At 38.2% G+C, this 17,943-nt stretch overlaps 1 protein-coding gene across 1 annotated transcript; it reads right to left on the bottom strand.

Annotated features, from left to right (window-relative positions):
• Nucleotides 1-192: 192 nt before the first annotated feature.
• p4htmb (prolyl 4-hydroxylase, transmembrane b) lies at nt 193-17,619 on the bottom strand. Its single transcript, XM_059570754.1, has 10 exons — nt 17,292-17,619; nt 16,670-17,033; nt 16,501-16,582; nt 3,276-3,466; nt 3,028-3,124; nt 2,708-2,870; nt 2,373-2,558; nt 2,141-2,231; nt 1,913-2,036; nt 193-1,112 (listed from the first exon to the last, which is right to left on the bottom strand). The coding sequence occupies exons 2-10, from the start codon at nt 17,006-17,008 to the stop codon at nt 892-894; spliced, it is 1,494 nt and encodes a 497-aa protein (XP_059426737.1). The 5' UTR covers nt 17,009-17,033; nt 17,292-17,619; the 3' UTR covers nt 193-891.
• Nucleotides 17,620-17,943: the final 324 nt, after the last annotated feature.

Here is a 17,943-nt window from a genome sequence, read left to right as displayed (position 1 = left end):
AGAGATGGAGGCTGACTAGATGTTACATAGATTAAAACTTAATAATTTTTCTTTTAATGGTTATAATTAAACTAACCTGTAGTCCACTGACAGAACTAGTCAATACTGAGTGTCCCTGCATATAACTTTCCTTTCAGTGATTTATTTGTCAGTGTAAATGTCACTTCAGTATAAAGCAATAACATAAAAAAATTTCCACACTCCTTGGCCAGTACACATTACATCCTCCAGCATTTGTGAAGTTTGCTTTTACTCTGATGTTGATTTATATGCTGCAAGTCACCAAATTACCAAGTCAAAACATGTACAGGGAAGAGCTACACATCTCGTATGCACTTCTATTTACTATCACTGCCTTAAGAATTAGCTATGGTGTGTACGGCCTTTGAAAGTTACAGTAGAGTGTCATTCTGTATGTAAACAGAGTTGTCGATATATGGCTGCATTCCCATGAAAAAATAAATAATAATGCCTTCAGATATCTACATTAGTAACAGTAGCATTGTCTTTCACAATTGCATAAATCTCAGGCTGCTTATCCCTGAATCCAACCCAACAAAAGTTCCAGCTCCATCACTGGGACCGCTGGAGGCTGAGTAAAGCTCATTCAGTTCTGAAAATGAGGAAATGTTGGTAGGGCTACATTTCTACAGTGTGCAACAGTGTGTATGTAGGGAAGAGCGAACCAAACAAACAGTACAAAGGACGAGTGTATTTTTGTGTTTGTTGGTACAAGGTCAGTGCTTCAGGGTGTATGAGTGATGCAGAGGCAATGAACTGTGTGTCTGGATGTGTGTGTGTGAAAGAGGAAGTGAATGACTAGATATAGATTATAACACAGAAGTGAATGTGTATATGTGTGCAGTGTTGTACCTGCATTTATGTATGTGTTTATAGATCTTGGTGTCTTTCTATGTGCTGGTCTGAGTTCATTTCTGAAATTAGTTCTTCTTGCTCTTGTGTCTCTTGTTGTTGAGAAACAAACTGTTGGTAGCGTGCCTGCCGTTGGTAGTCTGGATCGACATTGATCCAGTTATTGGCAACCCACTTAGTCCCTCGTGTCACCACACAGCCACCATGAAGAGAATACTCGTCCTGTTCACCAACCCAACCTACAGAGGGCAGCACAGCGCAGCAAGATAATGAACAACATTTTCTAGATCACAGTCACTTATCACTGTGGGGTCAATTAAAAAGTGTTTATGAAGAAATTTTAATCAAGAAATTTTTGACCAAATGTAACTCCACAAGATGTTCTCTGGAGTTCATACCAGCTTGAATGCTGCTATCATTAAAGAAAATGGGAGCAAAGACTTTTCTAAAATGTAATTTTATACTCAAGATGTGGTAATAATACAATTTGTAATGGAAAAATAAGTTAAATTAGAAAAGTTGTGCTTCTGTACTCTGCTGTATCTACAGTACTAAATGTTTTTCATTTATCACAAATTCATAATTCAGTTAAGCTGAGTAACACCTTTCAGTAACATTTTTATATCACAACATGACGTTTTGTATCAAACAATGATCAGGCAGATAGCATTTATGGATAACTAACAATAGATTTATATTACACTACCATTATGTTTCACTTAACTTTATACCAAAACAGTGTTATTTTAGTATTTATTGTGTATTTATTTTAATATTTATTCATATTATGAATTAGCTTTAATTTTTTTAATTAAAAATTTTGTCATTTTTATGTGCTTTTGTCATTTTTTTATTAACTAATTATTAAATATGTCTATATAGCTTATTTTTTATAGTTTTAGAGCTTCAGCTCATTTATAATTTTCAGCTGTTTCTCCCCTAATATTAATATTTTAATTCAGCTTTATTTCTATTACTGAAAATTATTTTAACAATAAAACAATACATTCCAAAACAGCCGATAAGTTATATCAGTTACCTCTACCATCGGAGAGATAGTTGTACCAGAAAACTGCCGTCCCCTTAATGGGCTTCACTCTCAGGTTGCCTTTATCACAATGTTTCCTGGTGTCCAACAGATCCACATCATTCTGTATCAGTGACTGGGAAACACACAGAGACATGCACCCAATTATCGTCTGTTGCACAATTCTTGCATTTGAGTCACAAATAGACATGTAAAGATGCTTTATTCAATAGGACACACCGCTTCTTCATAAGTCCTATTATCTGCCACTGGAAAGGTGGTCTCCCCCCCTTCTTCTACATTATTAAGGTAAAACAGAACTGTGATATACCTGCAAAAAAACATATTAACGTTACATGATATAAGCATAATGTTTTTGTATATACATTTTTGTTTGTGTGATAATGCTTATATATTATTTATTCCATTGTATGATTACACGTAAAATATTAATCTCTTAAATAAGGGGTACCTGCAGGACGTCTGAAATGGGGAGGTTGTATTGGCAGCGAGGTGAGTGTGTGTGCAGGCTGTTTCAGGGTACACTGGCCCACTGTCATGATGAGCGTGGTAATGGCCACCCTGCTCATAACGCACCACCTGTAGAGGTTCACTTAACTCCACCAGTGAGGATGGTAGTCGTGTTAAACGAGTGACTCTTGAAAGACAGAAAGAGATCAATACAAACTGAGAAGGATGGATGGAAGGAGATACATGAAGAAAGCACATAAGCGGATTTTGAAAAGCTGTATATCAGCAACCTGATATGTGAACAATAAGTGAGAAAATAATGAAACTGGTGGACACCTTTTGCGGAGGTCTTGAAGAACCTGATGTGCTCCCTGACCCTGGTAGAGCCAGGTGTGTCTGCTGTTCCTCACCAGCTGGCTCCTCTCCACCCCACGCTTTAGCAGAAAACGCTGAAAAGCATCACTTTTCAGATGCCTAAACTCCTCTAAATTTAAGAGACCTGATCAAAAGAGACATATACTCAAAACTTACATATGGGCACTCAAATATAGCAAGCATTGGTGATCTATGATTTTTGTATCTTTTGAGTGTCCTTTTATTGGATATCTACAGTTAAGCTGCAAAGTTCAAATAAGATTTCAAGCTTCACTATTTACCATTTCCATCCTGATCAACCTTTAGGCCATCATAGATTTCCTTAAGGTTCTCAGAAGTTAACCAGATTCCATCTCTCACTCGAGAGTGTGTCAATATCTACACCAGAAAATACAGCAATCAAGTTAGAGATTACACAAAGTAAATGAACAAACACAAACAGAGATAAACGTAATATATATCAACACATTACATTTTCTCAGCCTTGCCAAACTGCAAAACCAAGGCTCAACAGACATTGCCAACAGACCTCATGTGGTTGCAACTGGCCATCTTGGTTGAGGTCAAGGAAATTGAAGATTTCCTCAGGACTGAGATTGAGCTGCTGGTTAAGTTCCTCTTGACCTTCAGGGACCATAACCTGACTCTCCATCAAACCCTTAAGCTGAGCCAGACGCACAACTACACCACACTCCTCCTCAGACAGAAACTCAGGGATCTCTGCAGTAAACGGACACACAAACACAGCCAGAATTATGTTTCATGCAGATGAAGAAATCAACAAACACAAAAACTTAGACAACAAACAATGCATGCCTCAACAAGGAACTTAAGTTCCCTTTAAAGAGAACTTCGAACTGCGTCCTCTAGAGGTCCCTATGGGGAAATGCCTGTTGTGACCCATGTCTGAAGCATACATTGAAAAACATCAACAACACAATGGCACAGAGGAGAATGAGCTCGTGGGGATCGCAGGTGGATCTGGACGATGAGTTTAAAGAGGGGCTTTCCCTCTCATGCTCATCGGCTGTGGATTAGAAAGAGCCGCTGGAGGATGATGTTATTTCTCTAACATTGTCTGATCCAGGAGCCAGAGCTCTGCTGGGTTCCGAGCAGAAGTCTGAGGACAGCGAAGAAGCTGAGGCTGTGCCTTCCTAATCCTCCTGCCCTGCGTATGACAAGCTGTTGGAGGTTATGGATCGCGCCATGGCGAGGCTGGACTTGCCGTGGAATCGGGCTAAGAAAGTGATGCTGTGAGGTCGTCTCGATTGTGTTATCTTTCTGACCATATGTTCTATGAACTAAGCCGCTATGTACTGTAGTTTGGGGAAGTCATGGCCTAGTGGTTAGAGAGTTTGATTCCTAACCCTAAGGTTGCGGGTTTGAGTCTCGGGCCGGCAATACCATGACTTGAGCAAGACACCGAACCTCTAACTGCTCCCCGGGCGCGGCAGCATAAATGGCTGCCCACTGCTCCGGGTGTGTGTTCATGGTGTGTGTGTTCACTGCTGTGTGGGTGCACTTTGAATGGGTTAAATGCACAGCACGAATTCTGAGTATGGGTCACCACACTTGGCTGTATGTCATGTCACTTTCACTTTCCAGCTCAGGTGAGCCTTCCACTGATCTCCATACAGAGTCCAGATCAGAGTGATACTATTTACTCACTCCCTTTGGGGGTTTTACATCTGCCCTTGTCTTCCCCTTCCTCATTCCCCTATAACCACCAGCTCTTCACCTGACTGAGATTAGGTGGGAACTTCCTGCATTACAGTCTCCTATGCTGGACCTATGATGTTTTGGTTGGTTCTATGGCTTCATAGTGACCACCTTACTGATGGTCCAGACTAGAGGCTTCTTTGGGTCGCCTCTTGATCGGGGCTCCAGCACGGGAACAATGGTGCAGAGGCGTAGTTTGTGGGGGGGATGGGGGGGAGGTAACCCCCCCAATATTCAAATCCATCAGTTACAACCCCCCCAATATTTCAACATGAAAATCACAGTAGATCAAATGAAAAATATAATATGAAAAAATAGAATTCATTTATTTTGTAAAAATAATTTTGTTCTTAATCAAATATGAGTATGTCATAATAAATCAGACAAAAAATACTCCCCCTCCATTGAACCGATTGGTAACGCCCAACCAATAAGTCGCACTTTCACCAAAACAAGCGAGTGGCGTTTGAATGGGAGAGCACATGGTTAATGTTAAGCGCTGCACAGCGGACTATATTTAACTGCTGGTCAGAGAGGGATGCAAAAAAAAGAAAATAAAAAGCATGTAGCCTACTGAGAATGAGGTATGAGAATATTGTGTAATAGTTAGTTCACACCACATATATTTTAGCTAGCTAATCCATTGCAATGTATTTAACTATAACTATCAGTATAACAAGTTACCAAAGCAGCTGTCTGTTTTGCTAGTATATTTTTCAATAGTGTCTGTAATTATCAACGACAAAAGTATTCACATCGGTGTTTGTTTTATTACTAAATTAATCTGACTTTTGAACGAATTGGATGAATTAACGATTTAAGTGGCTAACTCATTAAAACAATGAAACACTGCCGCCTACTGGCGGTTTCAATACTTAATTACTTTCTTTTGATAATCTCTACTATGTTAGAATTTTATGAATGATGATTATACACAAATTTCATAACGTTATGAGGTGTATAATCTCTTAACATGTTTTTATAACAGATTCGAGGTAAATATAGCAGCAGGGTAGAAAAGTCAGCAGAGGGAGAGGAGGAGCAGGTGATCAGGTAAAGAAGATGCCATTCAATCAATAAAATAAAATACGAAACAGTATAGAAAAACAGCAGCTTTGTAAAGTCAGGCTATACATTAATGCCTTTAATGTTTTAAAGATGTGTTTCCCTTTAGAAAAAAAATTAAAATGCATTAAGGTGGAATGTAAAAATCTTAAAATAAATGTCTAAATGTTGTCTCTTTCATATTTGTATATGTTGAATTTGTAATCAGTTAAAGCATGTTGCCAGATAGATAGATAGATAGATAGATAGATAGATAGATAGATAGATAGATAGATAGATAGATAGATAGATAGATAGATAGATAGATAGATAGATAGGAAGAAATAAATTATCCAATAACAATACACATAAAAAAAATTTTTTTAGAAAAAAATAACGGGCAGCATACAACATTCAACCCCCCCAATGTTCAAACCAAATCTACGCCCTTGCAATGGTAGGTGAGTATTATATATATATATTAGGGGTGTAACGATACGCGTATTCGTATTGAACCGTTCGGTACGAGGCTTTCAGGTTCGGTACGCGGTACGCATTATGGACCGAACGGTTCGTTGGACTAATTAATTATATTTGGAAAAGAAAAAAAATTGTGAAATATAATGATATGCGTTCAACAAGGTAGCCCAATAACCCAAACGACGTAACAGGCAACGCCCCTGACACCCCCGAAGAAGAAAAAAACACCAACTTATATGTTTATGTTAGGCTACTCAGTCAGGCGCTCGCTCACTCAGTAATACGCGCTGAAGGCTTGTTGCAAAATGGCCAATGCGTTTAACAAACCAGAAATAGAAGATCCTCCAATAACCAACAGGTCTGGTGTTTGGGTGCACTTTGGATTCCCTGTAGCCTAAGCTATAATGGTGATGGCAAGAGAGTGGTGGATAAAAAAAACCGATATGTCGCATCTAGGGTACACCAGCGGGAATAAAAAAAAAAAAACACCAGCGGGAATACTTGAAACATGTCAACTCATTTACGCCGACATCACCTTAGTGTGTCAGTATCTGGGAAAAGACGGAAAAAAGGAGAAACATACACGCAACAAACTATCCCCGCAGCATTTAGACAGACATTTCCAACGGATTCAAACAGGGCAAAAGACATCACCACGGCGATTGGTAGGCTACATTTACGTTATAACCAAGGATATGAGACCTTACTATTTACCATTCATTCTATCATCACCATTATAGCTTACAGGGAATCCAAAGTGCACCCAAACACCAGACCTGTTGGTTATTGGAGGATCTTCTATTTCTGGTCTGTTAAACGCATTAGCAACGAGCTTTCAGCGCGTACTGAGTGAGCGAGCGCCTAAGGCCGGCGACACACTGGATGCGTGGCGCAAGCGTCTCAGCCGCGTGGCGTGGCGGTTTTTAATTCGGCTCCCATGTTAACAGGTTAGAGCTTGCAGACTGCCTGCGTGAGACGCGCGTCTCAGGCGCGGCTCGAGCCGCGTGGAAAACGCGTGCATGCTAGAAATAGAACCGACGCCTATTTTTACCGCAACACGCGCGCGTGTTGGAAGCGTTTCCAGGCAAAATATAATAGGAAAATATGTTTATATGTCATTTTGTACACAAATACATATTAATTCATGACATTTTGATATTTGAAAGTCTGTAGGTTGATATAAATTCAGATATAAATGTAATTTAAAAAATAAATAAATAATTATCGATTTTTAAATATTGCACCTGTCTATTTTCCCATCAATACTGTTGACGGTGTTCTTTATCAGTAGGCGTAGGTGTAGGTGTGTAAAAAAAAGTTGATATTGTTGTCATGAAGACAAGAGCCTGGTCTGTCGGCGGTCTCCCTCTATGTCACCTACAGCAGCAGCAGCGCGCCAGCGCCGCGTCAGGCACGCTTCTGGTGTGTAAAGACACAGAAAACGCGAAGCATCCGCCACGCTTCTGGCACGCAGCAGAGACGCCACGAGCCCATTTCAGACAGACCATAATTCCTGCTTTGTTCCAAAAAACATAAGCCCTATAGAGAACCAATTGAGTAAAAACACACTCAATATAAAGAGTCATAGAGTTCCATATAAAAAGTTACATATTTGTTCATAACTAATATAACATTTTCATTTTTTTGTTTTATACAGTATGCTGCTAAGAAAACACCATAGAAGATGGGTAAAGAATAGCTCCATCATTGTTCAATGTAAAAAAAAATAATAATACTTTGTTAGTTTTAATAAATAAAACATTTTTTAAAAATCAAGGAAATTTATCTGCCAATTTTTTCTTTTTGCTGTATCTAAAACGTACCGAACCGTACCGTACCGAACCGTGACACCAGTGTATTGTATCGAACCAAACCATGAATTTTGTGAACTGTTACACCCCTAATATATATATATATATATATATATATATATATAATAATATTTAATATATAATGTGCTGGTGTGTTGAATCCTTCTGTGAGATTTATTTGCAGTGTTTTTCTGGGACCTGTGGGTTTCTGTCCTTTCTAAGGTAGGTCCTTTGTGAGCACCCACCCTGGCTGGATTCAGAAACTGGGTGCTCGACTTGCAGTGTTACTTCACTCATCGATATTTTTTCCAGCCAGTATGATAGCCCTGGTTTTGGCTTCATGCTTCCTAAATCATGCAGCAGGTCATAGGCTTCTGTGGGAGCCTTCTTGATCATCAGGCCCCCTAACAGGTAAGTTTGGCTATGTAGCCTAGGCCTTTGGCCATAAGGGATAATAGCCGCGTTTCCACTGGCGAGCTTAAACCGGGCATGCTAGTGCGTGCCAGGGCCAGTCGCGTTTCCAATGTCACTTCCGGGGCTTGATCGTGCCTCACCGGGGCTTCCTCGGGGCCAACGGCCAGGGTTTTTTGGCCCGCCGAAAACCTTGGGCCAAAGTGGGCTAGCTGGGGCTAGAGGAGGGGTTATGAACAAAGGCAGAGTTTCTCCGCGTCTGGAGAGCGTCAGCCGCGGATCATTTCAGAAAGATAACAGCTTTAACACCAGTATTAAAGACTTTTTAAAATAATTTGAGATCAAAACTCACTCTTAGTCAGCAGTGAGTGATTGAAATAACTTGATCCGATGTGGATTATAATCAATAAACAAGGCAGAAATATTTATAAGCGATGTAAAAGACTATGCATGATAAACATTAACGTTACCATAGTAAACATGGTAAATGCAACCACTTTTACTTTTATTTATCACTTTTATTTAGCAACATATTTATCTGTCGTCTTGTCTCGACACTTTAGCTCCACGTAGCATAGCCTATCATCAAAATATTATAATGATTTTTGTTCGGGAGCTTTTATAAAAATATAGAGTCTGCGCTGCGGATCATTTCTATAACACCAGCATTAAACACTTTTTTAAATAAGTTGAGCTCAAAACTCACTTTCAGTCAGCAGGAGTGTTTGCAATAACTTGATCCGATGTGAATTACAATCACCATACAAGGCAGAAATATTTATAAATGATGCAAAAGACTATGCACGCTGGGCATTAACATTACCATAATAAACATGGTAAATATGACCGTTTGAGGAAATCAGATGTCTATAGAAGCAGATTAGTCTCAAATATAATTCACGCAAAAAACACAATCACACATGCGTAGACAATTTCACATGCATGAAACCTAATTCACGTACACACAAAAAAAATTCACGTGCGTGAAAAAAAAATATATTCACAAAAAGCAATTCACAAGCGCAAAATAAAATTATATATTTATAAAATACATTTCACAAATGCAAAAAACTATTTGTAGATATACAACTGTGCAAAAAAACCTTTGAATGTTTAAAATGTATGAGTGTCTGAATGTACGAATCGTCATTTACTACGAATCCACTCGGATTTGTGTGTGTGTGTTTTGAGACTTTCCTGGCAGAGCTCTCTTCCCACGTGGGTCTGTCGTACTCTTTAGCCAATCAGATGCGAGCTTACCATTCAACCAATCATATCATAAGCCACTGAGTGCATTCAAGGAGCACGATTCTGCTCACCTTTAGCGCAATATGGATTAATTAGAACGGAAATTAAGCCTTTACATCAGTAATCCAGAATGGCGAATGAAGAACGGGAAGCACGGGTAAGAGTTTAGTTTATTTCATAAAAGTCTGAGTTTACACATTTTATCGTTTACACATTCAATCAAGACAGTTTTTCTAGTTAGAAAACTAGTTAGAAAAAAATACAGTTGTAACAGGACAGTTACATTATAAATTAAACTGCAATCAGGATAGTAAAAAGAAAGACCTGTAAAGACAAAAGTAACATTTTGAGAGTTGTGAAATTATAATTCTAAATAATCTTGTTTTATAAATTGATGTCTGTTAGGTCAGTGTGTACTTTCTTTCAGTAATACATTTTAAAACATGTAGCCTAGTCATTGTTAACCACTACGTTGAAGCAATGTAGTTCGATCAAGATAAACATCATCACATATTTAGAAACGTTGTTTAATTTGTAACTATATATGTTATAGTGGTTCTCAACCTTTTTTTCCACTGGGCCGCACTATGGTCCAAGTCCAAGTGCAAGCGGATTGCACAGGTTCGAGTAGCAATTGGCTTCTTCACACTGCCTCTACATGTGCAATTGTGCTTTTGAAGCCTACTGACCACGCGCACCTGTCCGTGCGGTCATAAAAAAAATGGGAGGTACGCGTTCGTCCTCTCAGATCCTCCGCACATACTCTCCCATGACGATGATTACGTCACGCCTACCAAGCGGTCCATAACGGACTCCCCGCGGACGCGGAAAGTTTAACATATGGCTTAAGATGCAGTCTATAAGATGCGCACGGGAGCATGACTTGACATTGCAGAAAATGTGTGTTCACAAATGTAGCCTATGTTGATCCAAATATGGAAAGCACATTCGAATTTAATAATATAAGGTTCTCTCCAGAGATGTTTTGCCACATTTCTTCAATTAAGGATGATTGCTATGTAATATATGGTGTTCCCATTTGCCTGAACTTCAAGTAAAATGCGGGGCAAACCGAAAATCCAGCACTCTCCTTCACTACTGAGACTGCGACTATTATTTTTTCTACGTGTTCATTCGCTGGCATTTTTCACATTTCTTTTTTTTCTCCCTTAAAAACAAATTTGTCCATTATGATGCTCAATTTTACCGAACTAATGGCTGTTGATTGAATTCTGCCAAAGTGGGCGCTTGTATGTGTTCGTTAAATGAGTAACTTTTGAATGACTCTTTATATGGCGATAAAAGACAGCTTTGTTGCGTTTTTTTTTACCAACCCAGTTGGGACATAGAAGGGGGAGCACAGGAAAAAAAGTTTGGGAACCGCTGCATAACATAACGGTTATGGAAATTAGAACGACAGTACATTTAATTAAATTGCAATGAAGTTACAAACGATCCACATCATTAAAGAGAATAAGCTCCGAAATATATAAAATAAAAATGAGGATCTCTCTTGGCCCCTCTCCTCCTGACTAACAACTTTAAGATGTCCGACTTGACAGTTTCTCTGATTTCAGCCAGTTAAGCATATTTATAATATATATTATGGAATGAATGAAACGAGTTGGCACTCATATTAGCCTGCAGTACATAAAAGAAGAACAGTGCGTTGAAGACAGCATCTTCATTCTTCAATCTTCATTCGCCATGCTGGATTACTGATGTAAAGGCTTAATTTCCGTTCTAATTAATCCATATTGCGCTAAAGGTGCGCAGAATCATGCTCCTTGAATGCACTCAGTGGCTTATGATATGATTGGTTGAATGGTAAGCTCGCATCTGATTGGCTAAAGAGTACGACAGACCCACGTGGGAAGAGAGCTCTGCCAGGAAAGTCTCAAAAACACACACACACAAATCCGAGTGGATTCGTAGTAAATGACGACTCATACATTTTAAACATTCAAAGGTTTTTGTGCACAGTTGTATATCTACAAATAGTTTTTTGCATTTGTGAAATGTATTTTATAAATATATAATTTTATTTTGCGCTTGTGAATTGCTTTTTGTGAATATATTTTTTTTTCATGCACGTGAATTTTTTTTGTGTGTACGTGAATTAGGTTTCATGCATGTGAAATTGTCTACGCATGTGTGAATCGTGTTTTTTGCGTGAATTATATTTGAGACTAATCTGCTTCCATAGATGTCAGCTTATTATTCTCTATCACAATCGTGTAATTATTTAGTAACTTATATTATCTGTTATAAGTCTCGTCTCGAGAGTTTAGCTCCACATAGCCTATCATAAAAAAATAATAAAATAAAATAAAAGTTTTATGTTCAGGAGATATTATCATTCATTCTAAATGTGACGTATAGGCCACTTTGGCTACAAATAAATAGAAACAGACTTGACTGAATAAGCAGGCTATTTTCATAAGCGTTAGAAAATAAATAAATAAAATAGAAATAAATTTATTTCTGTGCGATTAATTCTGAGTCCTAATAAATTAATTAATTACGATCAATGTATCACTTATTCTACTATAGTAAAACATTGATGCCTTTGAATTTGAATATTTACCAAAGCAAGCAAACAAATGGGAGCTTTTATCATGTTTGTGTGTGATCGCGCATGTTCCAGTGACTTATTTCTTAGTTTTCTGATAACTTCTCTTTGTTGGTGAAATGAAGGCATTTCGTGAGTGACGTTGTTCCTGAGAGGCGTGTAAAGGGCGTGTTTTAGTGACGCGCAGCAGAGCTTCTGGCTCGACTGTGGAAACCCTGCGCTATTCTGGCCTCGGGCTATTAGCCCTGCCCAGCCCGTTTTAAGCCCTGGCTTGCACTGGCCCAACAGTGGAAATGTGGCTAATGTCATGGACAGCCGTCTAACATCCTGGGGCAACGTTATCTCTCTCTCAATTGGTAAGAGTTGGTACTTAGTGCTTGCCATGGTTCTGGCCTGCACTCCCCTCAGCATAGAGCTTAGATTCTCTGCGGGCCGGGTCGGGCCAATATTTCCCGCCACCGTCCTCGGGCCAGGTCGGGCCCTTGATAAAGCACGTCACGTGTCATGCACAGCGTCTCGACCACTCGCAGTCTCGCATCACACCTGCTGTACTATTCAGTAGATTAAGTGCAACATGGAGCTTGAAGAAGCAAAGAAAAAAATTAAAACAGGAGAATTAACTTTGAGCAAGCTTGGAGGAAATCGGAGGTATGGAAACATTTTAAACTAGTCGTGGGGAGTGACAACATATGTGTTGGCTTTGTCTCGTGCATTAAATGCGGCACGCATATATATGTTGGAAGTTCCCTTGAAAGAGAATGTCTCAGGTTACTTATGTAACCATGGTTCCCTGAGTAGGGAACGAGACACTGCATCCTCTAGCTTCCTGCCATGCTTCGGAGGCAAGCTTCAGATGAAGAAGTGGATGACATGTTCTCCTGGCCCTTATTTATACTATAGTCACACCGGTAGTGACATCATGGACCGTGGCCGGCCAATGTGTTGTTGGTGTTTTTCAATGTATGCTTCAGACACGGGTCACTACGAAGCGTTTCCCCATAGCGAACCCTAGAGGATTAAGTGGGTCGTTCCCTACTCAGGGAACCATGGTTACATAAGTAACCCAAGATGTTTTCATTTCAACGTGTCACCCAAAAATAGTAATGACCTCAAAATACCCCTTCATACATGATTTTCATTCATGTTTGAGCATACTGGGAAACATTTTTATTAATGAAATCAATGCATTTTTGTGGATGTAAAGTATTACATTTAATTGTTTTACGCAGGGGCGAAGGAACTCGTTCATGAACTCGTTCATATTTTGGGTGAACGTGAACTGAACGTGCTGTATTAATGCCTGATGAACGTTCCTGTGAACTCGTTCATTCTGGTGTCTGTGAACGGCACGCTCTCTCACGTTAACTTCGTTCAATAGGGTGCCAGATTACTATAGAGCCTTCCAGGCGAAAACCCGGCTAAAACACACCGTAAACGGGTATTAATATGTAGCGGAAAAACACCCAATCTGGCAACACCAGCCACCAGTGTCGCACCGCCGTCCGCCGCCTGCGTGACGCGTCATCAAAAAAAAAAAACAGCAAACGACAGCAGCATGTAGTTGCGAGGTAGTAGTGAACCTTTTAGGCAATCAATGTTTAAAAAACAGGTTTTGCTAAATGGTGTTGATATTAAAGATAGGAAATGTAACTAGATAAAAAAGTTCGTCAAGACAAACTTTAAGTTGGCTTGAGAAAGCCTGGCCAGAAAGTTTAAAAAGTTTAAAATTAAATTTTAAATTAAGTTAAAAAGTTTATTAATTGCTATGCAGCTGCTAGGGTACCCGGAGTGGTTGCTAAGGTGTTGCCGTGCGGTTGCTAGGGAACCCATAGTGGTTGCTAGGGTGTTGCCATGCGGTTGCTAGGGTACCTGGGATTGTTGCTAGAGTGTTGCTATGCGGTTGCTAGGGTACCCTGAGTGGTTGCTAGGTTGGCTTGGATAGTTGCTAGAGTGTTGCTATGAAGATAGATAGATAGATAGATAGATAGATAGATAGATAGATAGATAGATAGATAGATAGATAGATAGATAGATAGATAGATAGATAGATAGATAGAAACAGTCAGATTATAGATAGATAGATAGATAGATAGATAGATAGATAGATAGATAGATAGATAGATAGATAGATAGATAGATAGATAGATAAGAAACAGTCAGATTATAGATAGATAGATAGATAGATAGATAGATAGATAGATAGATAGATAGATAGATAGATAGATAGATAGATAGATAGATAGATAGAAACAGTCAGATTATAGATAGATAGATAGATAGATAGATAGATAGATAGATAGATAGAAACAGTCAGATTATAGATAGATAGATAGATAGATAGATAGATAGATAGATAGATAGATAGATAGATTAGAAACAGTCAGATGATAGATAGATAGATAGATAGATAGATAGATAGATAGATAGATAGATAGATAGATAGATAGATAGATAGATAGATAGATAGATAGATGAGTTTGAATGAGTTTGAATGGGTTAGTAATAGTACATAGAAGGTAAGTCTGATTGAGTCTACTGGGCTTCAGTTTGTTTAGATCTGAATTTTTGACAGTTGGAGTTTGACGGAATGTTCAGATGAGCAGAGGCTTTTCAATGCAAGTCTATGGGAGTTTTTATGATTTTTAATCTTAATTTTTAGGAAAACCGTAAGTCCGATCAGTTAGAAAAGATATAGCACACCCGGGGAGATCAGTCTGAAGAGCTGGGCTGAGTTTGGAGTCTGTAGAGTTAAAGCTCTAGGAGGAGTTAGAGTCAGAAGTTTTAGTCTCAGAAAAAGAAGAATAATAATAATAAGTTTAAGACGGATTTCAGTAAGTTGGCTCTCTCAAGCCAACTTAATAATACATTTTTCAGATGCCTAATTCATTGCCCTGCAACACCTCGAAATAAATACTTTTGGAATGACCATTTTGAAAATATTAATTGGAGATTGATTTGGACTTATAATAACAAATATTGTATCAATAATAAAGTTTATGAAATATACTTTAAAATTATACAGAAAATATATCCAACAAACCAGTTCCTAAAAAGATATAAAAATGACCTTCCTGAATCTTGTGCATTTTGCAAAAAGGATACTGAAACTATTTTGCATCTTTTCTTTGAATGTATCTATGTTAAATTCTTTTGGATTGATGTGGAATTTTTATTTAATAGGTTAAGTGGATTTAAAATTCACATAGAGAAAAGAGATGTTATTTTTTATTATGACAAATATAGAAAAGAGTTACATTTTTATGTTAAATCTTATTATATTACTTGGTAAGTTCTATATACACAAATGTAAATGGTCTGAAAGGATACCCAACATCTTCCATTTTAAGGCTGACATGAAGATTTACTTTGAAACATTGCAAGGACTTTCCAACCGAAAAGCAACCAGAACTATGGACATCTACAAAGATTTAAACTCCTCCTCTGTATTTTGATTATACAAGTAGGCTATACCTCTTTCTGTTTCTATTTTGTTTTATTTTTTTTCCCTTCCTTTTAAGTAATACATAATGAGTATTATATGTGAGTGTGAAATATTTGTTTATATTGTATTATTACATGTACAATGTTGGAAATAATAAAAAATAAATAAATAAAAAAGACAGCAGCATGCAGCAAGAAGGCGTATGATCATTTAAAAGAATTTTATGATGTTTATGAGAAGGTCGGTGAGAATGGGAGACAAAGCATTAAAGCAACAATGGGGAAATGCTGTCCTCTCAATGCTAATGTAAACCCTGGTTGGATAAGGATTCAAAATTGGATATGAAGATGAAATCTGACGCATAGCTTCATTGTTAAAACTGATAAAATAATTGCTGTCTGTGATTCTATATGGGCTGTGCCAATAATTTTGAAAAATAATAGCTCGCTGCAACTTATGGAAAAAAAGAACTATGAACTAGTTCATTTTTGGAACTGTGAACTTTAGTTCAAAATTTTGTAGTTTGAACTATGAACTGAACTAGTTCATTTTAAAATTTGTGAATTGAACTTTGAACTAGTTCATGTAGAAAGTGAACTTTCCCAACACTGACTACATAAGCATCCAATTCAATGGGATGAAAAACATCTAGTTTATCATAAGCATGCACTTGCAGTTAAAGGGTTAACTCCACCCCAAAATGAGAATTATATGAAAACCTGGAGGCTTGAGACTGTCCCATAGACTGCCAAGTAAATAACAGTGTCAAGGTCCATAAAATGTTTATAACTGTTTATAACATAATTGTTATAACTGTGGTGTGGACGTCACTGTTCTCTTAAAATTAAAATGATACTTAAAACTTTACAGTTATCTAGGTAAGAGTAACTATGGATGAATATAACTATTGCTCTATTTAAAAAAAAAAGTAAAATATGGACCATCTGCTAAATATCAACTTTCATGAAATGAAAATCATACAGATTATGAACAACATGAAATACGATTTTATTTTACATGTCCTTACCAAACAGAAGGGGCTTTAGACTGAGTGTTTTCATCTCATGGACTTTCCCTGGCACCAGTGACACTTTTTGGACATGGCCCACCTAAAAATGAAAAAGACTTTATAGTTTTATGAAGATCAAAAAACATGACCGTACTCACAGAGCTCCGAACCATCTTATACTCTTTACCCGTATTCCTTCAATGCGAGGAAGATGCATATTTCGAGGGAAGTCCGAGTCTGCAGGGGTCTGCGGATTAGACGCTCCGGTCACTTTATGACTGTTGTCTTTGCTTGTAAAATCCCGGTTTGCAGTTATCGCGTTAGAGCCGTTATTATAATGAACATAGAGCAGAAGTGCAATGACATTGATTATATAAACGTGGAAAAAAACCATCACCACCATGAAGTAGGATCGAGAACACACGCTGCTCTTCTGCAGAGAGACGCGCTGACGGGGCAGAGATCGCGGTGGCGGTGATGATGATGCGGTGTCATCCTCCTCAATATTGTCCTGGGGTTCCATCATTTTGACAGACGAGACTTTTATTGACCTGTTTAAAATAGACTATTTAAACATGTTTTTAAAATAATATTATGACACAAACCATGGCTGGTATTTGACAGACAGAAAACCCCGCATTAAAGCAGACGTCACCCAGAAGAGTAGCTGACTGGCTAACCTGCTAAAAAGGCTACTTTTTTAACAAGCTTATTAACTTATACGAAAATATATCAAAATATTATCGATAACACCCGCGCACCTAACATCTAGGTATAAAGACATTTTATTTTTATCAGTATAAGCGTACCTCCGGTTTGTGGTAGCATCACATTCGCTGGCTTACTCAGCACTTCCAGTTGTCAACATTCACTCTCTTGTTTACATCGAGACGCGTGATTATAGCAACTGCGCAGCTTCTTGTCTCCTGCGAGCGGCTACGCCGACGCACCATTTTGAACTTCATTTTCTTAAATTTTTTTGTAATGAGTGTCTTTTTGTGTATGCTTAAAATGATTAGAATTTATCTCCCAGCTTCCTTAGTTGTGCATCTCGAAGCGACCGTGCAGCTGAATGGGCTTTCAAAGGACGCCTTTCTCCAACGCCCCGCGGTGGCGACGTCCGATTCTCTAATGAGCCGTTCTTTGGAATCGAGTCTTTTAATGAGTCGGTTGAACAGGTACACTGACCACAACTGATCTGGACCGTTTTCCAAAAGCATCGTAAGCCTTCATCGTCCTTTTGATGCTTTATATAATGTAAAACATTTGGAGCGAACAATGGTTTTGATTAATAAGGCGAAAGATTTTAAGAAATACTGGAAATATGTTTAGATTTTTTTTGTGTGGCCGTTTTATTAACACGTATAAAAACTTGACTCAACAAGTTTCAAACTGCACAAAAACCAAGTAATGTAAATTAATTATGTAGTAGCGTTCAGCGTTTTACGTCACGGGACTACT

Source organism: Carassius carassius, chromosome 17 (genome assembly GCF_963082965.1).
Source record: "Carassius carassius chromosome 17, fCarCar2.1, whole genome shotgun sequence".
Taxonomy (NCBI): Eukaryota; Metazoa; Chordata; class Actinopteri; order Cypriniformes; family Cyprinidae; genus Carassius; species Carassius carassius.
This window is presented reverse-complemented; position numbering and strand designations above follow the sequence as displayed.